At 34.8% G+C, this 26,513-nt stretch overlaps 2 protein-coding genes across 2 annotated transcripts; one reads left to right on the top strand and one right to left on the bottom strand.

Annotated features, from left to right (window-relative positions):
- Positions 1-13,958: 13,958 nt before the first annotated feature.
- Positions 13,959-18,227, top strand: LOC128230684 (uncharacterized). The gene is made up of 3 exons (XM_052943127.1): positions 13,959-13,971; positions 14,317-16,483; positions 18,135-18,227. The coding sequence occupies exons 1-3, from the start codon at positions 13,959-13,961 to the stop codon at positions 18,181-18,183; spliced, it is 2,229 nt and encodes a 742-aa protein (XP_052799087.1). The 3' UTR covers positions 18,184-18,227.
- Positions 18,228-18,704: 477 nt separating this feature from the next.
- LOC128232947 (1,5-anhydro-D-fructose reductase-like) lies at positions 18,705-24,450 on the bottom strand. Its single transcript, XM_052946755.1, has 10 exons — positions 24,324-24,450; positions 23,759-23,926; positions 23,455-23,571; positions 22,859-22,948; positions 22,374-22,490; positions 22,094-22,200; positions 21,683-21,767; positions 20,757-20,840; positions 20,509-20,591; positions 18,705-18,798 (listed from the first exon to the last, which is right to left on the bottom strand). Exons 1-10 carry the CDS (start codon positions 24,405-24,407, stop codon positions 18,756-18,758), a joined length of 978 nt encoding a protein of 325 aa, XP_052802715.1. The 5' UTR covers positions 24,408-24,450; the 3' UTR covers positions 18,705-18,755.
- Positions 24,451-26,513: the final 2,063 nt, after the last annotated feature.

Genomic DNA, 26,513 nt, shown 5'->3' with positions numbered 1-26,513 from the left:
ACAGTATGTGCATGTTGTTTGAGTGATCGCCAATGTTACAGTATGTGCATGTTGTTTGAGTGATCGCCAATGTTACAGTATGTGCATGTTGTTTGAGTGATCGCCAATGTTACAGTATGTGCATGTTGTTTGAGTGATCGCCAATGTTACAGTGTGTGCATGTTGTTTGAGTAATCGCCAATGTTACAGTATGTGCATGTTGTTTGAGTGATCGCCAATGTTACAGTATGTGCATGTTGTTTGAGTAATCGCCAATGTTACAGTTTGTTCATGTTGTTTGAGTAATCGCCAATGTTACAGTTTGTGCATGTTGTTTGAGTAATCGCCAATGTTACAGTGTGTGCATGTTGTTTGAGTAATCGCCAATGTTACAGTGTGTGCATGTTGTTTGAGTAATCGCCAATGTTACAGTGTGTGCATGTTGTTTGAGTAATCGCCAATGTTACAGTGTGTGCATGTTGTTTGAGTGATCGCCAATGTTACAGTATGTGCATGTTGTTTGAGTGATCGCCAATGTTACAGTATGTGCATGTTGTTTGAGTGATCGCCAATGTTACAGTATGTGCATGTTGTTTGAGTGATCGCCAATGTTACAGTATGTGCAAGTTGTTTGAGTGATCGCCAATGTTACAGTGTGTGCATGTTGTTTGAGTGATCGCCAATGTTACAGTGTGTGCATGTTGTTTGAGTAATCGCCAATGTTACAGTATGTGCATGTTGTTTGAGTGATCGCCAATGTTACAGTATGTTCATGTTGTTTGAGTGATCGCCAATGTTACAGTATGTTCATGTTGTTTGAGTAATCGCAAATACGACGACGCCACCGACGACAATATCAACCCAATCACCGGCAATAGCCGGATTTTTGTCTTCGAACAAACAGACGAGCTATAAATATCGAACACATAGTTTGCTGCGCAATACTTGTTCGATGATTTACAATGGAAGTGGGTGCTTTTATCAAACGAATTTTATTTTCTATGGAAATTGATATTGAATATGTATATAGATATTGAATTTGTTGTCATCATCAAGGTTTCAAAGAACGGCGATATTTCAAATAAACGAAACTTCAGTAGAAGTCATAGATGAATTTATTATAGTTCATTTACATGAAGAAAAGTACAATGAACATACAAAAAATACAAAAAAAGAAATGACAGTTTTTAAAGCAGTTTCTTTATTTTATAAGGAAAGATAAATAATTTAAAATCGAGCGTTTAACTGTTGAACCCGCTAAAATTATCCACTGAATGGACTCCGAAGCACTCGTATATTTTGAATACTTTCTTTAAACATATCTTACGATAATTATTTATGCGGAACAAATCGTTATACTAGTTTAAAAGGAAATATATCTTATATATAAAACAATTATTTATGAGTATTGGCTATTTTAAGATGTAATACAAATAATAACGAGGATGTTTACTAAGTTGACTAATAATTTATTTCTGCCCCTACCTCGTCCAGTCGGTACGTTAACACATTGCTTGACCAATCATCTTGTCATGGCAAGTCCAATACACACCACAACGTTTACGTGACGGACGTTACAACGCGTAAGTGGCCAGTTGCCTGTCAACTTTGATTGATGATTCACTGTTTAGACTGACCGCTAGGTAAATTATTGTCCACAAATATGGTAGAGGCTAAACTATTACATTAAGTAAAGTATGTATGAGTAAACATGTGAAACTAGAATTTAACGAAAGTGCAGCAACAACTTTTAGAATATTAGGCATTAAAAAGTAGACATGGACGGTAGAAGATGCCTGAGTTTTTGGATCGTGTTATTTTGTTTAAGCACAGGTATGTATAATCTAAAAGTCATCTAAATAAATCGGTTCATAAAAGATACAGTTGTGAAAACTTGATATTGTTTATTCTACATTAAAAAGGTATGATTATTAACAACAACGACAACAACAACAACATAAACAACCACACTAACTATTGTTAGATATAACGGCGTTTTTAAATCGCAACAACCAAAATAATATAATAATAATAATAATAACAACTTTATTTAACGAAGGTTACATACTAAGTGTACAATCATTACAGTCATACTACTTATTTCCAGCATGGCCTTCACACAAAAAAGTATTACAAAAACACATATACTAAGTTACATATTAAGCAACATAAAAAAAACAAAACAACATACAAACACACTATCACTATCGACAAACACAACTCAGTTTAATATAATGATTATAACTTACAATAATTTCATAATGTAAATAATGAAGATATATTCAGTAAAACCACATTCAATCAATATATTTTCAACATTTACATATTTGGTAGTATCCATTACAAGTTGTTGCAAGAGTGTCATATACGTACATTAACACAATTCACAATTCATGTAAACAATGAACTTTCTATTATAATGTGAATTAAATAAAGTGTCAAGATTGTTTTTCATATGATAAAATTATTCTGCCAATAAGTAGCCTTTAATGCATGTTTAAAGGCTGGTAGCTTATCTTTACATTTAATGTATGTAGGAAGAGAATTCCAAATTTTCATTGCTTTATATGCAAATGTATTTTTGATATAGTTTGTTCTGGGTTTAACAACAAAAAGATCCTTGTTTTCTGAAGAACGCAAGCTATAGTGCTCATTTTTGGCAAATGTTAACAATTCTGTGAAGTACGAAGGAGTCAAAAATTTCATGCTTTTGAAAACAAGTAATGAAAAATGATAATAGCACCTGTCTTCAAAAGATAGCAACCCTGACTGTTTGAATATGTTTCCACAGTGGCTAGTTCCCGACTTCATTATTAGCTTAATCGCTCTTTTCTGAATATTAGTGATTTTTGTGGTATTTGAGGAATGTGTAAGTCCCCAGACACTTCAACAGTACTCCATGTTTGAAATGATATATGCATTATAATACAATAATTCCATCTCGTCTGTTAGATAATATGCTATTCTTCTTAGAAGTGCCAATTTTGAATTAAGCTTATTCACTACAGTCTTAACATGTGTATGCCATGACAATGTCTGATCAACATGCACCCCGAGGACCTTTTGGCATTTCACGTTTTCTACTGACAATCCATCTATTGATAGTTCACGTTGCAATGCATGTTTTGCCTTATAATTAGTACATAGAATCATACATTTGGTTTTTTGATGGATGGATTGACATATTATTTGTCTTACTCCAACAGTTCACACTATTAAGACTTTTTTGTAGATCTGATTGAATGCTCAATATACTTGGACCTATTTTGTATAACGTGCAATCATCTGCATATAAGTCAATACATGAATTGGAAGAAATTAAAGGCATATCATTGATGTATATTAGAAAAAGTAAGGGACCGAGTATTGATCCTTGAGGGACACCCGACATAGTTTTCATTTTCTCAGAATTAATGTTGTTCCCTTTCACAAATTGCATCCTGTTAGTCAGATAGGACCTAAATAACTTCATAGACCTTTCTGTGAAGTGATAAAGTTTAAATTTGTGTAAGAGTATTTCATGGTCAACTAAGTCAAATGCTTTTCGGAGATCGAGATAAATGGCCCCTACATAATCACCACTGTCTATACCCTTCAACCATGTATCTATAAGATGGGTTAATGCAGTCCGACATGAGTGATTTGGACGGAAACCCGACTGATTTCTGTGTATAATATTCGTTCTCTTAAAAAAACATTTGCAACTGAGACGCAATATGTCGTTCAAATATCTTTGATAAAGTATTGAGAATGTATATAGGCCGATAGTTTCCCGGTTCGTACTTATTTCCTGATTTGTGTATCGGGACAACAAAAGCTTCTTTCAATTTGTCAGGAAATATACCGCTTTCTATACTGTTATTGATGATAGAAGCTATTGCAGATGTTATGTAATCGCCACAATAGCGTAAAATGTTTGGTCCTATTCCATCAGGACCAGTGGACTTTGAAGTGTCAAGTTTGTCAATGATGTGCTTTACATCAAGGGCTGTAATATTTTCCACATTAAATTGATGATGTCGCAATTTTTCATCCAGATATTTTTGCAGAGTAGAAAAATGTTCCTTAGCAAATGGGTTTCTCTTAATTATATTAGATATATTGGTGAAGTGAGAATTTAAGGCTTCCAATATTTCCACTGCACCCTCAAAATCTTTTTCATTTATGATAAGTTTATTTGGAATACTTAATTGGTGTGCTTTGTTGTTATTTGTGATATCATTCAGGTTTTGCCAAAGAAACTTTGAAGATTTATTATTTTTGATAGCATCGTTATAGAAGGAATTTTTGCTTTTGCGTATCATAGATGAAATTTTGTTTCGTGTTTTTTTGTAATTCTCAAAATCTTTGTGCAAAAAATAATAATCCCTCAAAAAAAATGTTTGTTTTATTTGATCCGAGAACCAAAACGGTTGACTCGCATATTTAATTCTCTTTTGCTTGATTGTCGTATGGTTAGAAAGAGCAGTATGAATTGTATCATATAAAATGCCCAAAGCAAAGTTTGGATCTGCTATTGAATCGATAAGGATCAGATTTGAGTTAACTAAATCTGCTTTAAAAAGATCTTCATCGAAGCTTTAATAACATCGATATGCTATTGAATCGTGACTGTTTTTCACTTGTTTCTTTTTTACTGATCTCGTGAAAGCGATAGGCAAGTGGTCGCTTGTGGTATAATTATATACAGCAATATCTGAGATGAGATCTTTTCTTGTTGTGTATATATGGTCTATAATAGACGAACCATTTTTATGAATTCTAGTTGGCGTTTCAATGATTTGAGAAAGTCCAAACTTGGAAAGAAAATTTTCCCATTTGTCATTATTAAATTTATTTGTTTTGTCTGGAAAAAAATTGATGTTAAAGTCCCCAAGAGCATATACTTCACTATCCTTGCTTCCTAATTTGTTGTATTGAGTTTCAAATAGAACTATCAAGTTTTGTGAAGAATCAGGAGGTCTATATACAAAGTTTACTAAAAACGATTTACTTCTGGGTAAAGCGATTTGAACCCTGACGGATTCTAAAGTGTCGGACTCTAAATCATATCGCCTAACATTTGAGAGTTTATTTGAAATGTAGACAATTATACCCCCACCCCCTTTGTCGTGGCGATCATTGCGCACGAAGCTATATCCAGGAATAACTAATTCATTATCATGTACACTGGGTGTCAAAAACGTTTCGCATAAACCAATTATATCAATGTGAAATGACTGAAATAAATGAAATTTCAACTCATCTCGCTTGTTTAAAATATGTTGAATATTTAAACTGACTATGTGTAAGCCTTTATGATTCTTTTTGTCATTTTTAATTGGCAAAGTCGAACTATTACTATTAAAGCCTGTATTTCTTATCAAATCAGTTTTGGTATTCACCGTACATGACGTAAATGGATATATATTTTGAGGCTGACCCGTAGGTTGTAACAAATAGTCAATAGTTACATGCATTTGTATTCGCACATTTTTTATTGGGATTCCTGATTGAAATTCCTTCATTATACTTGTCCATAATATTACAGAATTTACTATATATATACAATAATTGTAATTGTATCATTATAAACTTATTACGTGGAATAATATGAAAAACAGTTTCATTTCTTTGATTGTGTTTGTCGGCGGATCCGTAGTATTTCCGGTAAAGGCTAGAACTAAAATGTGTATTTCCAGCATGCCGCCTTCGTCCACACTCGCTGGTATTGTGGTTCTGCATTCTGCAGTGTGTACACCATTTATTACGATCTACGGGTATATCTCGTTCTCTGTCAATGCCGGCAACATTTTGCCGAGGGGATTTATTGTCCGAGTGCCTCCTTGTTCTTTCTCCGCGTTGTCCTGCAGATTTTCTTTCACGATCCGTCCTATAAGCTGCTTCGGGTTTATGTGTGTTTCGCACTGCACCGCCGATTTCGGAGTGATAACTTCTTGCGTCTGTTGACCTTCGAATTATTTTCACCGACGTGTTAATTGTACGAACCAAAGCACTTGTTCCTTTTTTGTTCAAATGAATACCGTCGTGGTTGTAATACTCCGGAATTGAGGAACCGTCACCGAATACAAACTTATTAAATGTATTAATAAGTTTGGCTCCCGTTTCTTCGCACAGCGCTGCCAGCATTTTATTAGCCTGGCTAACGTCACAGTCGGCTCGGGGACAAATGGTGCAAACGTACATTTCGCAGTACGGATTTCTACGTTGTACAGATTCTATTCCATTTTTCATTTGTTTATACATTTCGCGAAGATCCTGGCCATCAGATACATCGTTCCCACCGATATACAGAATAACGTTTTTCAAGTCGTCTACTTCCCATTTTTCCAACCTTAAACCAACATGGTTAACTTTTCCCCCTCTAATCATTCGAATTTCAACATTTCCTAGTCCTCTAGAATTAACATTCTTGAGAATAGAATCTCCTATCAACAATGTTGTCTCGGGAAGCAATTGTACATCTTCATTGCAACTTGCCTCGTTATTGGTGTCTATTGTAAATTCGGGACTTTTTATTTCACGCCCACTCTCTGATTTTCCTTGACGAGATTTCAGTATATCCATAATTGACTGCATTCGTTTCTGTAACATGCCATTGAATTTGTTTATGTCTAGCTGAGAATTGTTTATTTTTTGCTGTACAGACTCAATTTTGCTGTCAGTACTAGACGCTATTTGAGAATTTAGCCTTTTCAAACTAATAACTTCATCACTCAGTCTTTAAAAATTAGAGTTTGTATTCTCAATATGACATAGTAATATGTCTATCAGATCGGCCATGTCTGCCTGTAAAATTTTCAGTAGACGTGTTTCATTGTTATGTTCCGTACATGTGTCTACAATTTCGTTTAATGTACTCTCGTCACACGAGTTATCCGCGCCAGTTTCTTCCAGTATTATAAGTTCATCTGGATCAAGTTCACTCAGTATTGAGTCGTTCGATTCAGTATTATTCTGGATAATTTGGGATGTGTGTTCCGAAGTATTTTCTGCATCAGAAACGTCTGACAATGCTGTAATGATTTTCTGTCGTATTTTCTCATTAAAATCGTCGAGCGTGATGCCTTCTTCATTCAGTCTGTTTTCAAGTTTTGACAAGATTTCACACATATCTTTTGTCATAAACTGCTGTACACCTTTTCCATTTATAAGCATTGAACTAGTTGTATGGTAAAAGTTAATTGTATAATGCAACTACTACTCTACACCGGGTTTCAACAATGTTCTGTTTTTTTATCAGTTGCGTTAGTGCAATCTGCTTTCATTTCGTCTGACGTATAATACTGATAAGCTGTATGTTTAAAAAATTCATACATACCCACATTCGTATGCAGTCTTATTCCTCCGCCTGTTTGAATGATTGAGAATGTGGTACTATTCGCCGCATCTAACTTCTTCTTTAGAGCCTTTTCTGCGTTGAGTTCATACTGTTTTTTCACCTTTTGACCTTGAATTTTGTCTTTTTCTTTTGTCGCGTTCTCCTTGATTGTTTCTACAGTCGCTTTGTCCTTCTTTTTTCGTCCTGTTTGAGTTTCTTTAACAACGGTCTCGCTTCATTCAAATTAAATGCCGCCGTTGAACCCACTTCCGGTTGTCCCGGAGCCGTCACAATCGATTTTTCATTCATATTTTAGCTGTTAGTTTATACTTTTTAATGTTTTTCGTATCAATTCATCCAGAAAAAGAAGCGCTTTTAAGACGTGTACGTTTCCTTTATTTATCTTTTGACGGCGACATTTTATTTTTTATTTTTTACATTTTTTAACGTACGATTTTAAAAAGTTGTTTATCGGACGTGACGTCATCATTGCTTCTTGATATCAAATTAGTATTATTATATCAGTGTTTCGGGTGGAAAACAAGAGGATGTATAACACAATAACTAACATATTCAGTTAATATAATCTATTTTATATATATACATCTTCTTGTTTTCCACCCGAGAATGTTAATTATAATTAACATATTCGATTAATATATTCTATTTTATATCTATTTTATATGTGCTATACATCTTCTTGTTTTCCACCCGAGAATGTTAATTATAATTAACATATTCGATTAATATATTCTATTTTATATGTGCAATACATCCTCTTGTTTTCCACCCGAGAATGTTAATTATAATTAACATATTCGATTAATATATTCTATTTTATATGTGCTATACATCCTCTTGTTTTCCACCCGAGAATGTTAATTTTAATTAACATATTCAATTAATATATTCTATTTTATATGTGCTATACATCTTCTTGTTTTCCACCCGAGAATGTTAATTATAATTAACATATTCAGTTAATAAATTTCATTTTATATATATACATCCTCTTGTTTTCCACCCGAGAATGTTAATTATAATTAACATATTCAATTAATATATTCTATTTTATATGTGCTATACATCCTCTTGTTTTCCACCCGAGAATGTTAATTTTAATTAATATATTCAATTAATATATTCTATTTTATATGTGCTATACTTCCTCTTGTTTTCCACCCGAGAATGTTAATTATAACTAACGTATTCAATTAATATATTCTATTTTATATGTGCTATACATCCTCTTGTTTTTCACCCGAGAATGTTAATTATAATTAACGTATTCAATTTATATGTTATATTTTAATTGTGCTATTCATCCTTTTGTTTTCCACCCGAGACTGATTTTCAAAAACAGTATTTTAAACAAAAGAAAAAAACTGGAAATGAGAAAAACTTACATTATTTACAGAACAGAACAGAACAGAACAGAAATTTTATTCGACTTAAGCATAAAAAGCTCATCGTCACAACAATATGTATAGAAACAATGCATGGCATGTGACAAATATAACATAAGTTCTATTGATAAATCAATCATAAGTTTGATATAGATATTGTGAGAGTGTATATAACAATAACAAGAATGTCATCGATATTAAGGTATAATATGAAAAGGTAATGATTTCGGTGTTATAAAAATCTATATGAATTTCTCTCTATATATAAATACTTCTCAACGTTGATTAATACAGCCGCAAGGTTCAAGCTGCGTGATACATACAACTTTGTGGCTACTGTTTAAGGATATGAATATTACAAAAAAAAGACAACAAAACCAACAACAACAATAACAACAAAAGGAAAAACACGCACACAAAAGGAAAAAGAATATGTACATCTCGTATGTCCTAAGGATCTACAGATTTATGATTAAACACTACCGTTTATGATACAATCAAAATACCAAAGAAACATTTATACTATATTAAGGAATCACGTAATTTGAAGGACTTATCACAGTAAAGCGCTAACTTCCTTAGGGTGGTTTGGTTGTTACTTTGCATTAAAACAATATATTTCATCAAACTCGTATGAGTGTAAAAATACTTCGGAATATATTGACGTCTAAGGTCCGCATATACTGGACATTTGAGGACAAAATGAAATTCGTCCTCAATATCATTTAAATTACAGAGTGAACATTTTCTTTCATTCCTAGGAACCTTATTGTGTCGACCTATTTCTATAATTAGTTTATGGGATGAAAGGCGTAATTTAGATAAAATACTTCTATACTTTGTATTTTCAACAAGACTGAGATATGAAGATTGTTCAAAATTTGTCTTAATTTCTTTAAACACATCTAGAGACGGAGACAAGTCTAACCCAGACCTCCAATTGCTGATATACATATCTCTGAGTCTACTTTTTAGTACGGGAACAAATACGTCCATTTTTACCGACTCAGGGTATAACCATATTTCATAAAGACCGGATGATTGGAGAATTTCCTTAACCTTTGATGCCCAGTTCGTAGACGAATGATTTTCAACACTATACATTTGATCCTGTAATACTAGTATAACATTTAAAATGCAATTATCTCGCTTGACTATATGAAGTTTTAAGAAATATTTAACCATTCTTACATGTCTTTCGATATATAATGGGAACCTGCCCAACTCTCCGTACAAAGCCAACGTATTGGTTGACTGTTTCACATTTAATACCCATTTACAAAACTTTTTGTGGACTCTTTCTACCACGTCCGAATTTATATAACCCCAGACTTCAGAACCATAGTTAAGGACTGATAATACGTATGCATCAAACAGATTAAACATTATATCTGTTGGCACTTTAATATTACGGACTAGCGCCATCAAAGAGTGAAGTGATCTCAACCCCTTTCCAGCTAAAGTTTTTGTAGCTTGCATAAATGCACCGCCACTACTAAATACAATTCCTAAATAATTAAACGAGCTAACAATTTCCACTTCCTTATTGTCATAAAACCATTTATCATTAATACCTAGTCTCCCACCCTTTCTGAACACCATTACCTTAGTCTTATCTATATTAACAGTGAGGTTCCATTTGCGACAGTATGAATGTAAACTATTTAGAGAATTCTGCAATCCTGCCTTAGTTTCTGATACAATAACCGCATCGTCGGCAAAAAGCAGCAAATAAATTGAAATATGGTCAATGTTAATTCCGACGTCAAGGTTTTCTTGTAAATGCATTTCAATATCATTAAGAAAGAGAGAAAAAAATATCGGCGAGGTTATCTCTCCTTGAAACAGGCCAATGTCACTATTAAAAAAATCTGATAATGTTCCCAAGTGTTTTACACATAGTTTCACTTCATTATACATTGATCTTACTAGGGACAAAACTTTACCATCAATTCCCAACTTAATAAATTTATACCAGAGTCTGTTTCTATCAATGCAATCGTAAGCTTTTTTATAATCAATAAAACAACAGTAAAGCTTTTTTTCTTTTTCTTTCAAACTGCTTTTGAATCAATGAATGCAAAATAAAAACAGGATCCACAGTACTGTACTTATTTTTAAACCCAAATTGTGCATCTGTTAATATACTATTTTCCTCCGCCCACGCTTTTAATCTTTCATTCAATATAACAGTGAATAATTTTGAAAAACAGCTAGTGAGAGTTATCCCCCTATAATTATTTGGATCTGATTGATCACCCTTTTTATGAATTGGGATAATAACACCAGATGCCCAAGCGCTTGGAAATGACTTCATGTCCAATATATGGTTAAAAAAAGAATTCAATGGCCCAATGATTAGTGGGACTGATACCTTAAAATACTCGTATAACACATTGTCAATAGAAGCAGCCTTATTTGAGCCTAGTTTCCCAATTGCTTTTTTAATTTCATCATTTGTGATAGGTGCATCCAACGAATCAAATGTAACATTTTGTTCTACCTCCGCATCGAACTGGCCAACAAAATCATCATAGTCATCATTATCACGAGATTCAACACCTGACATGAGGTTACTAAAAAAAGTTCGAAATTCCTCGTTAGTGATATTATCGGACCCATTTACCATCTTCGATGGTTTAAATATTTTCCAAAATTCTCTTGGGGTCTTTCGTCTGAGATCATTCATTTTACGACAACGTGCATAGTTGAATATATTTTTAGACTTCCGACACTGATACTTGTAGTCTTTCTTCGCGTTATACAAAGATGCTCTATCAACATCAGAATGGTTAAGATTAAATTGACGCACTGCATTTTTATATATTTCATATTTATGTTTACACAAATCGTCAAACCATTCCTGTTTCCTATTCCCATCATGAAATCCGACATTTCTTTTTTTAGCTGTTTTACGAAAATACTTATTTCCGTGATCACATAAAAAGATTGTAAAAAACGATGTCAATCTATCAACATTCCCCTCCCCGCTGATCTCAGTATTTAGATCATGTATCAGGCTATCGATATTTTGTGTTATATCTCTCACAAAAGAAGCCGTGTATTTTGTGTCAAATTTATAAAATGTGAATTCATTATTTCCATCGCTTGGATCCCGATGTATTGTCTTTATTTTAAATGAGAATGACACAGGTGCATGGTTAGAGAACGTATTAAAATCCCCGACTGTAAAATTTGCAAGCAGATCAAAATTATCATGGTGTGTCAACAAATAATCAACTACACTGGCCCCGTTATAGGTCATACAGGTAAAATTCCCACGGTCTCCTGGCCATCGACCGTTAACTATACGCTGATTGGTTGCCTTGCACAGGTCAAGTAAGTATTCACCAAAGCGATTGGAAGTTAAATCTCGCGAGACGCGTGGCGTAGGTGGCGATAACGTCATTTACATTTATACTACGATCGCATTGAATGAAATCCGCTTTACTACCAGTCCTACTATTTAAATCGCCTGACAAAAATATTTTCCCACGTTGGCTAAACAATAAAATATCTTGTTCTAACTGGGTAAAAAATGTCAACATTATACATGTTATGAACCGGAGATGACTCCGGGGCAATGTATGTAAAGCAAATATATAAATCATCATCAATATGAAAGAAGTTTTTATCTAGTCTTATCCAAATAATACAATCAATTGTATTTTTTATTAAATGCACACCATTACGAATGTCATCTTTAATATATACTATAATTCCACCACTGGATCGTTTGGCCCGTCGATTTTGATATTTACGATATGAATGAATAGGTTTAGAATATCCTTTTATATCTATAATAGAGTTCTTATTAGTCCATGACTCGCTTAAACATATAATGTCATATTCACTAATGATATTTACAAAACTATTGGAAGATTTTTTCTGAAGTGTAAGCCCTTCTACATTCCATGATATACACTTTAGCACACTCTCACTAGCGTCCTAACACGGTCCACGGTAAAGCTGGTGGTTAATAAACAATTTATCGACCTTAATGTAGGCTTCCTTTCCATCCTTCCGGGCCTGGAGCATGATGGGTATCAGTTTCCGGCGTTGCTCGACTACCTCTCTTGGAAATTGTTCAGAAATACCGTAGATTGTGCCTTTCAGCTCTTTCGCCGCACGGCGTACCTTCTCGCGGTCGGGGAAGTCGGCGAACTTGGCCACAATCGGTCGAGTTTTTTCGGGATTGTAGGGACCTATCCGGTGCGCCCGCTGCAAACGTTGTTGAGAAGCATTTTCTATTTTTAGTTTTTCTTGTATGAATTGTAATATTTTTTCCTCACAGTTTTCGTCCTTTTCCTCTGATAATTTATGAAACAGTAAATTGTCACGCATACTGCGGCATCTGAGGTCCTGGATTTCTGCTTTTAGAGCTGTTTCACTGGCATTGCGCTCACTTTCAAACTTTTTTACTTTTTAAATGTAACTATCTAAGTCTTTGTGCTGTTTGTTTATTTCCGACAATGTTTGGCTATCAAACTCGCGGCTCCTCTCAATGTCACGCACATTACTCTCGAGAGCATTGATCTTTGTCTCCATGCTCTGGATCCGTGTATTTATATTGTTTACACTAGTTTGAATGGAATCCAGCCGAGCGAGTTTACTGTCCATGCTGTCTAATCTGTTTATAAGCATTGAAACTAGGTCATTATTTATTGTACCTGGTGAATTTGATGTTGTTTGTCCACTCTGTGGCATCCCGGGTGGTAGCGATCCCCAGGCCGGGTACGGGCTTGCCGCCATGTTTAAGCTCTGCGGGTACATGAAGCCAGATCCCGGGCTGCAGTACTGTGCCTGTGGAGTTTGAGGGTTTGGATATTGACTAAACTGGCTGGTTGTAATCCCATTGTTATTGTTATTGCCACTGTTTTGACCTTTGTCAGTGTCCATTGTTTGTCTTTGTTTTCTTTCCCGCCGTTTACTTGGAGTTTGTTTTTCTTCTCCCGGTGAAGCTTTTGACTTTTTTCGTTTTCTAGTCATTAAGACTACTTCATATTAATCCAAAATAGTGTCTGAATGATTGATCTATCACTTATTTCCTTCCTAGAAACATACAATATAACTTAATGAAACGGCTGAAGTCACATTTCGATATAACAGGAGGAGAATATGCATATAAGAAACTATACATGCAGTAGGCATATCTCTTTGACATTGATGAATGCTGGTTGAATTTGATAATAAATGTGATTTGTTAAACAATAATTTCATAAGCAAATTAATCTTATTGTTTTTATATCAAAATGCTTAATTATGGTAATCACAGAATATAGAATAAGAATTTAATCATTAAATTATATACGAAAAGAAGATACAGTCGAAGCCCGATGGCTCGAACTTCCATAGACCGGCCAAAATACTTTGAGCTTCGGGAAATTTGAGCCAAGCGAGATTGTTTACTGTATGTACAAAAATCAGTCCTTCACGTCCAATTCGAGCCAACGTGGAAATCGAGCTAAAGCGGTTCGACTGAATACAGAAGTCAATTACGGTAACTTTGTATCAATAACAAATCTATATTTCGAAAATAAGCAATTATGGGTAATATGGTGACGGGCAGGTAGACAATGATACTAATAACCAGTACATATAATATTTCAGCGTATAGACAGGCAACAACAGCAGACAATGTAACAGATCCTTTTACAAGCTCGCAGCAAAGTATTTCTGACTGCGCCGATATCGCGTGTTCCTTAGAGTTCATACCCACCGAGTGCCAAATAAAGCCTGTATTGACAAGGAGCGGACAACACTGCTATGGATGTGTAGAATGGAAGCCATCGTGTAAGTCTGAACTGGAAAGCATGATTGCTGCAGGCGTGCCCAATGGTGTTGCTTGTCCCAAATTAGAGTGTCCTTTGTCAAATATTCCAATTGAATGCAAAGTTATAGAGACATATGAATTCAAAGGTCTTGTATGTAATAAGTGCCCTATTCATAATCAAAATTGCACATTAGAAAGTAAACAAACAGCCATAAGTAAGCCTGATGCGAAATGTCCAGTGCTGGCCTGCACGATGGAATTTATTCCAGAAGAATGTAGAGATGTCCCAACGACAATTATTGGCGGACAAGTCTGCAACGGATGTATGAAGTGGAAGGAATCGTGTAAAGCTAGAGCAGATCATAATGCACAACCGGCTTCATTTACTCCAAGAAAATCTTGCGGACTTCTTCGTTGTAAAGGGCACATTCCTTCCGAGTGTGAAGAGAAAAGAAACTACACGGACAGTCAGGGACAGGTGTGTCAGCGGTGTCCAGAGTGGAGAGTCGGTTGTCGAGAGGAGGAACGAAAGGTGTATATCTCACTTCCCGATGGTGCTGTTCCTGCCGTGTGTCCATTGATGGCGTGTAAAGAAACAGTCCCTGCGGATTGTCAAGAAAAACAGCCTTACACTTTCATTGGTAGGCGATGCTATAAATGTCCAAAATGGCGGGAAGGCTGCCAGCCGTCACAAATTAATATGGAAACCGTTACCAGTACATCTAAACCAGAAATAGCATGTCCTTCAATGAGATGTAAGAGAATACCTGGATTAAACAATAATTGTTATCAACGGGAATACTTCAAATTCATGGGTAAAGTTTGTGAAAATTGTCCTTCTATTAGAAAGGAATGTAGAGAACTGGCACGTCCGATTCCACATGTTTCGATAGAAGGGGCTAACTTAGACACTGCTCAAAGGAAATGTCCACCGCTTGCTTGTCAAATGATAAACATTCACCCAGCATGTCGAGAAGAAACACAGTACATGCACGAAGGTCAAGCCTGCCAGGGGTGCCCAAAACAAATCCCGAACTGTATTCCACCGTTAGATGATAACCTCCCGAGGCCGCCAGTCCCGGATATGACATCGCAAACCCAATGCCCTCTCAAAGCATGCACGCTTATGCTCATTCCTCCAGAATGTCGAGATGAGCAGCCATACAGTTTAAACGGGGTAACGTGTTACCACTGTCCCAAGTGGAGAGAAGGATGTATACCGGGCGGTGATTCCAACCAAATGAACCACAACGAGCCTGAAATGTCGTGCCCATTGTTCGCTTGCCCGCGAGTATTCATACCAAAAGAATGCCGCGATGAGCAATCATTCCAGTTTCGCGGAAAATCATGCTACAGATGTCCAAAATGGCGGGAAGGATGTAAACCAACAGGAAATCCACCGAATTTGCTTCAGGAATTTAAAACAGAAACAACTACTCAGACCACAACCACTATTTCATCTGAGCCTATTTGTCCATTATTAAACTGCACCACTTTGAAAGCTCCTGCTAAATGTGTGGTTTTAAGTACAATGAAAATGGATGGAATTACATGCACAGGCTGCCCAACTATCAAACCGGATTGCCCATCTAAAAACAAAACAAAAGAGTCATGTCCGCCTTTACCATGTCCACGTCTTCTGATTCCAAAAGAATGCAGATCAGAACAGTCATATGAATTCAAAGGACAAACATGTTATTTGTGCCCACGGTGGAAACCAGGCTGTATTCCAGGCACTCGGCAAACGCCGTTGCAGAACACAAATTCCGTTGAAGAAACCACGAGGATATCTGACTTAACTGGTGTTATACCAGTAGATAAGTTCATGTCAACCATAGAAACTCTGGTCTGCCCACCACTGCCGTGTCCTGATATGCTGATTCCCCCACAGTGCCGAGAGGAGACGAGCTACAGGTACAACGGGTTTCAGTGCAGGGGATGTCCAAGGTGGCGCCTTGGTTGTCAACCTTCAGGAGGAATGGCGTCAGGCATGAACGCTAACGGGTATGTTGAGACTTTTGCCATTAAAGCTCTCACATAAGGCAATATTTAAATTAAGATAACACTTCATCATTTCACCTGAACATAAATTTAAACTTTTTGATATACTTATTATACCTGTTTTGTTATATTGTTCAAAATTTAAGAATTTGCAAAACGAAAGCCAAATGGAAGAATACGAACTCAGTTCATTAAATATGTACTCTCAGTAAGAAATACTAGACAACGACTTTGTTTAGACTAGATTTAATGTCGCATTTTTGTATCAATATTACCAAACGCTGGTTTAAAATCATACATGTCCCAAATGATAAAACATCTACAATGTAATGCTTGATGGTGTTCTAAATTTTCCAAACAAAACAAACTGGACTGTTCATAATAGAACTATGTAAAGTAATTTGGGTTTTAGATGAATATTCAAGTTTTATGTCACTTAAGACGCAAAGAATGAGATATATCTTTGTTTCACATTTGGAATGTCGATTATTGGAATTGAACAGAGCGTTATTTTATAAAAACATATCAATTTTTAATGTTTTTCCTTACTGTTTGAGAACAGGAAATTCCTTTTTGATTGAATGCAATCTATATTCAGTAAGAAGAACTAAATACATTCCACGATGTTATCGTACTGGTCCAAATATGTATATAACGATAGAATTGTTGACCACAGAAACTTATATTATGTTAAAGAATCTTTCAATATCGCTTACAAAGCATTTTCCATATTATTAATAATTTTATCACTCTGTAGTCTATGAATAGTTAATTTGTTGGTATCAAGCAAATAATATGTATTATTAAGATTACTTCGGTAAATGGCCACCCCTAAATCAATCGATAATACTTGTAACTCTTCATATCATAACTGATTTTTTTATGACCATACATGAACACTTATTATCTTCTGCAAAACCGAAGGTTTTGGAGGAGGATATTGTTTTGGCGTTGCCCGCCCGTCTGTCTGCCTGTCCGTTCGTTTTTCTTTCGTTTCATCAATCTCCATGAAACTTAATCACAATATATGCCTCGATGAAATCTTAGATTGAAACTAGGTCACATGGCGGCTCAAAAACTAGGTCACTAGGTCAAATCGTAGAAAATCGTTGGGGACACTCTAGAGGTTATATTTTTTGCATTATTTCTGGTCCAATCTTAAGGAAACTTAATCATAATGTTTGCCTTGATTAAATGTTTTATTAATTTGAAACAGGGTAATGTGGGGTAAAAAACTAGGTTATTATGTCAAACCTAGATAATAGACTATGCGTAATTTTATTTTATCTTTTAATATACAAGTATATATATATATATATATATATATATATATATATATATATATATATATATATATGCTGTCAAATAGAGTTCAATGACAACCTCATACAAATGTTAAACAACGTAAATGACCATGGGTTATAACAACCAAATTAATCGATGTGTAGATGTTATGCAATGAAATAGAAGTGTTTTCATTCCAATATTATGTGGCTTTTCATCCAGTTTTTTAAAAATACACATCATAAATTGAAGGAGAATATAATAAAACAGTATATTTCGATGCATACAGATTTATTATCATGAAAATGAAGAAATATATATATCAGTACATTATCGTATTGTAAATCCTTTATCGTTCCTTGTATTTCAGAATGCTGTCTTTCAGTTTGTTTAACAAACTGTTCGGTCTTGGATTGTAGAGGTCGACAACACCCAGTCGCCATGAGACAATGGTTGTTATTCTATAGTTTGTACATGTACTTTTATACATTTTGTAATTTGTGTATTTTGAAGTTTGTATGTAGAAATATGATGTTTTAATATTTGTTATATGGTTATACTGTTATATAATACATATATAACAATCATGCGTTTCTTTTATTTTGTACATCGTTAAAGCTTAACTACAATGTTGGTGTACTAGTAGTATATAAGAACGGATTCAACTTAGATTAAGACGTTTCTTACGAATGACGCAGGTTTTTTTCTGGAAACGGTTAACAACTTTGTAGTTTTCATTAATGTCACAAATTATTCTAAATAATAGCCATATACACTTGGTTCTTCTTCTCATGTTGTTTGATGTAAACCATTCTACATAACCTTTAATTACCAATACGAGATAACAAAATAAGACAACTTCCACTTTTATTTCAAATCTGGCAATGGGGTTTATGAAATTAAAGTTGAAGTCCTATCAGCATCGCCCTTAAATTAAACTATTTATGATATCGGTGTAGTTATAGTATACACAATCGGTCAACACATGTGTTTACGAATCATCATTAAATGGGTACTCTCTGTGGTTTGATGCTCTGAAATGGAAAATAAATATCAATACAAGTATGTGAATAATACCAACAACAACATGTTACCATGGAAACTACAGGACCAAGCCCAGTAGTCGGACATTCATAAATAAACCCTGTTTAGAGGCACAAGGCATGGACCCAATCGACAATGAACTCTGCACACACATGTATTGACACCACATACACTAGTACAAACACCAAAAGCTGAACATACACGCATACCGATAAATGATGGGTTTATCGCTTCGGAACGGTCAGTGAAACACGCATTCGCTGGAACACGAGGTCTACTGCATGGGAGCTGCAACTACTTTGTATGGCCATAACCTGACACTTGTCCCATCATTTATCATTAATTACAAACTTACAAAAATAAGCCTCATCAGAGCCATCATCAACTTGAGAAAATTGAAAAAAAACAACAACATATAAACTGAAAATGTAATTTTAATCACTCAACGACTGGATACAAACATTACTTGCAAACGAATGGATCAATCCGTAGCAACCGTGCTAGCTATCAGACACAGCTCGCCATGAGCACGGTTTTAAATTGTGTTTCATATAGTCTAATAATGAAAGTATCCTTGTACAAACTATAGGAGGAAAAACACATAGGAAATAGATCAAAACAATAAAAAATACACAAATGTTGTCGATTATAAATGCTGTCGAAAACTTTTCCGACAATCTCTCATAAAGGGGACAGCGGACCGTTTCAAAGATCTTATTCGATTTTAATCATAAATTGAAATCATTTTAGTGTCATAGTTTCCTTATTTCGCTACATTGCTACATATGTGTGAATTGATCTTTAGCCAACAGGTTGAAGAAATAAAAAAGTCAATGTGTTGCCATTTGTAAAGATTTTACAGATTGAAGATTAATGAATTAACGACTGAAATCTTTTATTGAAACGGACCCTAGGATGCTGACAGAAAACGGTTTTAAAGATAAGTCTCAATTCTTACTTCGAAAGTCCATCCGCTTTCACAGCTTGGGGATTATTTCAAACTAAATTCGTCTGTAACGTTTAGTCTCGACTATATTGGATGATACCGCGTTTAAATGGGGTGAGAAGAGGAAGTAAATATGCATATTCGTTGGGTTACAAAATATATCTGTAATAACAGCATCAGCTCCTTTACATATAATTATATAGACACATCGAATAATGACACAGACTGTGTTTACATGATATACAATGCGTTAACTATATATGTGGGTGATACTTATCTAGACAATCAATAAAACACTTAAGTTCGATCCATTCCATATCATAAAAATATTATCTAACAAGCTTAGCCAAACCACTGGATTTAATGGCATTGAATAAAGAAATTCTTCATCTAATTCTTCATAAACAGTGAGGATTATGATGTAGCCATAGGACCACCCATAGCCTTGCCAATTATTTGTAGATAGCGTTGTGTTTGTCACAAAGTAAAAACAGTTGTTGTCAAGCACGAATTTTAACAGCTTACTTACATCGTCAACGTTTATGTCTGTGTTGCCAATGTCTTTGTTAAGAACATAAGAACAAACTTCAATTCCGTCACTATGTGCAATATAAGCGTACAACAAACATAAATAAATATGAATCTTTTTATCAATTTGATATTCTTATCTTTTGATATAACATCGGTAAAAACAATTACTAGATAAATAAGTATGCATATATGTTTGTTTGTTGGTACAAAACGAGGTACATACATTGGTTCTGCAAACGCTCGGAAATTCCTGTCCAACGATGCAATTTTGGTCATTTCTTCTTCTGATAGTTGGAAGTCAAAAACCTAAAATAAAGGTATCATATTACCGTGTTCTTTAAAATCGGGTTAAAACGTCCAGCAAGGTATGCACAGTGCTGTGTGAAGAAACGTTTAACTGTTATTTTTATTATCAGCGTTTTTTAACCTTATACAGACTATTCGTGCGTATCCATTGTTGTACTTTCTTACATCAATATTTTCCTTGATTCTGGATGGCGTGATGCTTTTCGGGATAACCACCAGTCCACGTTGGATGTGAAACCTAAGAATAACCTGGAATATAGTATCAAATATCATACCACAGGTATAAATGTGTCCAGGAAGAAAGTTCCTTTATATGAAAAAATCTGCCTCGGTTTGAATGGGGACTTACTGAGAACCATGTGCTTGACGTCATATGTAGTATTCAAAATGAGCAATTTAAGGTCTTATTTGTTAAACACATATCTCACGCAATTTTATAGACATTATTATGAAATTGCCAATATTGCTTAATGAATGTTATTTAATTGCAAAACAAGATTACAATACTAAAAGCAAATATTCATCCGAAGGCCACCAATCGTACAATGCTTTCCAGTGATTTCCAGAGATTTATGAGTGAAATGAAATAATATTTAACTGTTAAAACGGCGATAAAATATATTGACATTTTCACTGTTTTGAAATTTTAACCCGCTCCCACGTTGAAATTAAACTGTATTTCTAGATTCTATTAAGGCATATAATAAAAAGAAAAATATACTTCAGTGTAAGATTGAGTACATTTCGCCTTATAAATATTTATGCAAAAAGCTACAGAAACAAGCTCAGTAGCAAAACGTTAAAACATAAACCTGGTTTAATGGCACTGGGTAAACGCCAAAGACATAGAACATAAAATTACAAACAAGAAATATGGAAGAACAGCACAAAACTCCACAAGCAGCACAGTACATACATACTATGACACAAAAATAAAACATTTCAACTCGTGGCTACGTCACACGTGAACTATATAGCTTTTTGTGCTGACTCGGTGAAATGTATATCGTTGAAATGCCTGGCTAAATTGTTTTGTCAGAGAAAGAATGCTTTTAATCGCTTAAACAAAAATAGTGCAAACAAATAACAACCTGTGGAATGGACTTTCCTTTACTAGCAGAGATCTCCTTTAGAATCGGTTCATCAAATACTGGCCCTGGTTGGCCACTTTCATGCCTGTCAACAGAAATGTCAAATAGTTTTCGTATACGACCAAAATCTAAAGACTATGATTACCCTTAAACTGGCGACGAAAGCTCGGATATAAACACGACAAATGTTTGGAAATGACAGATTGTGCATGATCGTTACATATATGGGGCCCAGTATTATTAGTTACAGGAGGTAGAAATGAGGAAACGTTTACTTAAATAAGGTTTTTATTTTATTTTTAACTGCGTTGAAAGTTTTAACGTATGGGAAGCTTTATGTGTAATTCATTTAATAATTGAATTGTGGAGAAAGCCTGAGGAATAGGGGCACGTTTTGACATATTGTCTTACCAAGGTCTATTTGGAGCCCCAAGGGGCGCATATGCTGTAAGAGTCATTCCCTTTTCCTTGCAGAAGTCCAGAATAGGTCTGTTAGAGAAGTAAGGGGATACTTCAACCTTAACACAATGGGAGACAAGCACATGTTTATGAATCTTAATTATTTGTGTTCTTTTATCACATACATATCATATTTTAAATGATTTGTTGACAAATTTATCATAAGCGTTAAATGTTGTTTTTTTACAATTTACGACTTAACCAATTTGCAAAAGAATGCATGATTACGAACCTGAGAAGCGACCGGTCTGATGGAACAACTATTCAGTATTCTAGTCACTTGGCTCTTGTTGAAGTTAGATAGCCCGATGTGCTTTGTCAAACCTGCCTTTTGACATTCCTCAACCGCCTGTGGACATACAAGAACACGCTTAGTCGCCATTCTGTGTAACAGCCTTTGTGTCAAGAAATAGAAATAGCTCAGCAGTATATGTTTTATTTGTTTTGCAATATTTAGAATATTCAATGCAGAAAAGTAATCTTGGTTTTGTGTCCATCTGAATAATTAAAAAAATATGAATGAAGAATGAGTAAAAAATGTTTTAAGTGTCATTTTATCTTTTAAATGATATCAGCGACATTACATGCAATAAACGACACGCTTTAAAACACGTTCAAAAATACAATTAAATCTACCGTGTCGAGCCCAAAAGTAAAACATAAATAACTATGAGCTTGTTTAACAAGGGTCAACCCGCTGGTGTGTACTATACTTACCTTCCACACGTCTTCCAATTTGTGGTCGGCGGGTATTCCCTTTCCGTTTTCGTCCAGAGGACAAATAGTTTCTCCGCTCATGTCCTGGTCCTGAAAATATTTAAAAATGGAATATAGGAGCTAAAAGATATCGTTATTTTTATATATATCTACTGCATGTATTAGATGGTGATATTGTAGGCGCTTGTTAAGAGTTTTTCAGACCTTGAACTTTGTGCCTCTAAACAAGTTCATTGTTATGATTTTGATTGCTGACCTGGCCACTGAGGTTTCAATTGTATAATTAAAAGGAGAATGGTGCGTTTGTTGATTATGTCTATTCTCAAAATAAACATGGTCTGCAGTGGCGAGGGATACATAATACCACGGATATACAAACCGTCCTATAAGTGATAAGATTGTTTATATAGATAATCGCGTCATTTCTGACAGGAGGAATAGAAACACTAACATGGACCAGACTTACAATAACATGTGATGAAAAAAACATTGCATCTTCAAGAGTGCACTTTTGTTAGAAATATCAACCATGTCGTGAGTGTCGATTTACAAAATTTCACAGCAGATACTTAAAGAAAGGTTCTTCCATGTCAAACCTTCAGAGCCGTTGGCCAGTGAATCAGAAACAGGTCGACATAGTCCGTTTTGAGCTGTCTCAGGGAATCCCTCAGCTCTTCAATAACTAGGCAGGGGTTGTGGTGCGTGTCCCATAACTAAAAGGGAAAATAAATCGCAGACTCATGTAATGCTCTACGCGTTTTTTATTGAGCGTTAGTCCCAACATTTTGAAATAGGTTTTTTCAAGTACAAGTATTTTATCAATGAGAACAATATATATATATGTATATATATTGAATTTCTCCATACATTAATCAATATTCCATAACACGATTGCAAAACCTTTGTTGTCAGAAACATATCCTCCCGTTTAATGACGCCTTCCTTGATTTTCGCTTCAAGCGCCTTGCCCACTCCAGGCTGTGTCCCATAGTTCCACGCGCAATCAATATGGCGGTATCCTGCATCAATGGCCGCCAGGGTAGCTCGCTCAACCTCATCAGAATTACCCTGTTAATATATGGCGATATATAAAGTTGAATACAACATTAAATCAACTTCTGAACATATTTTATTGAAATATAAAAGAACGCATGTGTAATTCGTAGTCTGTGTATTATACAAAATGAGGCACATATTTTTAAATAGAACCATTTTATGATATAAGACGATATCGCTTAGTAGGTTTATTTATCGTTCGTTTGTTTTTACAACATCAAAAGACCTCCAGATTCACTTATTTGCATTCAGTTTAATGCTGATTTGTACAAAAAATACATCGAGACAACGCTAGTCACATGGTTTGTGTCTCAATATAGTAGCCTTGTGACCATTTGCAATATGTAGGTAAGACGGTCATCGTAAAAATAACTACAAATAACAAATTATTCCGTTAATATTAGAATACCTGTTGCCCAAACACCGTCCAAGTTCCTAATCCTACCACAGGAATAATCCCCGAAGCATTTCCTATGGGAACAGTTTTTGACATTGTTTTTATTCAAAATTGCAAAATTGACCTAGATCGTGGAGTTATAATGGAGACGTGAAATGTGGCAGGTAACTACTCAAATCACATGAGATGCCATATATGGGGTCACTTGATTTAAGATATCGAGGTCGTACTTTACGATATCATTTTCCGACGAAGATAGCAAATATTGAAACAGTGTACAGGAGTGTCACGAAAAACTAATCATGCTCGTTTTTAATCTATTACACTCTTAATAAGGTCAGGCATCATATGCAAAGTATCAAGAAATAGTTGTTACATTTAAAATGTTACGTTAGCTGACATGTATATGATATGAAATTAATTTAATGTACGTATAGATAACGTAGTGTTGTTGTGACAATTTGAATACTTTTTATGTTTATTTATGCTTATTTTCATTGGAAATATACAAACTGGGCCATAATGTATTGATTGTATTTAGTTTACATAATTATGATACCAATACTCCGTTATGGTCATTTGGCATGAGCACTCAACAGTTGTTTGCATGGAGGGTTCAACAATACAGACTTCTCTGATATTAATGTATATCTATCTATCTATCTATCAATATTCGAAATGGCATTCGATTTAACTTCGTGTTTGTCTGTCAAATTTTCTTCTAGTGCCATATTATTATGAGTACGCTGCGTTCAACGTACTTGAGGTTTATTACTAAAACCCGGGACGCGGTACCGTACACCCGTTCATTTCATGGCTGTCTATTTTTAAGTACTTAATTTATATTACAATAATTTTCAATGTTTATCGTATTTGTGCATAAATGTTCAATTATTTTTTACTTACATTTAAAGGAAATAAATTATTCCATAACAGTACAATAGTTCTTCAAAACGCTCTTTCACTTTTGCAAACTGTAAATGTATTCCTGAAGGACGCGGGAGGCCTTCATCTAGTACAGCGGCATCTAATGTAGAACGTACATTGTATCTTTCTGGATGTGACATATTGGGGGTAAGTCAGTATTTTTGCAGTATAGGTTCCACGAAAGATCCCCGATTACACCGGAAGTGACAAGTGATGAATCAGACATATAACCTTCGGCCAATAATACAATGAAAACTACGGAGACAAAACCAGTCTTCAGTATTCAAAAAATAAACCCTGTTAACATTTAACAATTATAACTTAAAACTAAAATTAAAAGCTTTAACAAAGCAAATATCAACTTGAAAACAATGAAAATTAAAGTAAAAAATAACATATAAATTGAATAAGTAATTTCAGTTACTCAACTACCGGATACAAGCATCACCTGCAAACGAATGGATCTAACCGTAGCTAAATTGCTAGCTCTGAAAAGGTCCAATAAAGTCATGGAAAGACAACCATCGGACATAGCTTGTCTTAGTAAGGTTTAAATCTATGTCCTCATAGTGTCTTATAATAAAAATAGTTATTATTATACAAACCGGGACGAAAACCAGAATGAAAATTTATAAAATAGTAAACAAGAGGACCATAATGGCCCGATATCGCTCACCTGATAAAAATGGCTAACTAATCAGTGGTTATTAAGGATGCTGCATCTTGCTAAGGAAGAAGATGGTTGCCGAGTAATTCGATGGTCGATAAGGAGGTAAGCCCTTGTAAAGGGAAATCGATAGTATGTCCAGGGAAGTCAAAACATTGTCAGCTGGTTGTTCCCAGGGGAAATGGATGTGATGGCAATGAAAGCAGACTGTTGCTATCGTAGTCAATAGTTGTTAAATTATCCCTGCAATATTTCAAAATATTAATTATTATTATCTTAAACAAAAAATGAGAAAAGGTACATGAAACAATTAAAATAGAATTTTCAAGTTTGAACACATTTTATTAAAAGCGCTAATGCTCACAATGAAAAATCAGTCCTGTTATACAAGTAAGCATTGAATAATTGTTATTTTCTGTAAAACCTCCAGAAAGCATATTTCTCATACTTGGCATTTGCGCAGTCTGAATCCCACCACGGAGGTTGTTAAACCGGAAGTTGCCGCCTACCGCCTACCGCCCTTCAGTCGCATGCATTCGCAACTATTTTGTAAAATGTTCACAATTGGTGTTGACTCTCAATAATGTCATAATCACCGATGTTTTCTA

The sequence above is a fragment of the Mya arenaria genome, chromosome 4 (assembly GCF_026914265.1).
Source record: "Mya arenaria isolate MELC-2E11 chromosome 4, ASM2691426v1".
NCBI lineage: Eukaryota > Metazoa > Mollusca > Bivalvia > Myida > Myidae > Mya > Mya arenaria.
This window is presented reverse-complemented; position numbering and strand designations above follow the sequence as displayed.

Excerpts from the sequence above, each read along its gene's own strand:
- LOC128232947 (XM_052946755.1), bottom strand. The coding sequence starts at position 24,407 with ATGTCAAAAACTGTTCCCATAGGAAATGCTTCGGGGATTATTCCTGTG. Across the intron at positions 20,841-21,682 it reads AAGGAAAGTCCATTCCACAG|GTTATTCTTAGGTTTCACAT; the intron begins GTTGTTATTTGT and ends ACTATATTCCAG. Across the intron at positions 18,799-20,508 it reads CGAGCGTTTGCAGAACCAAT|AGCATCAAACCACAGAGAGT; the intron begins GTATGTACCTCG and ends TTTCCATTTCAG.
- LOC128230684 (XM_052943127.1), top strand. Across the intron at positions 16,484-18,134 it reads TCAGGCATGAACGCTAACGG|AATGCTGTCTTTCAGTTTGT; the intron begins GTATGTTGAGAC and ends CTTGTATTTCAG.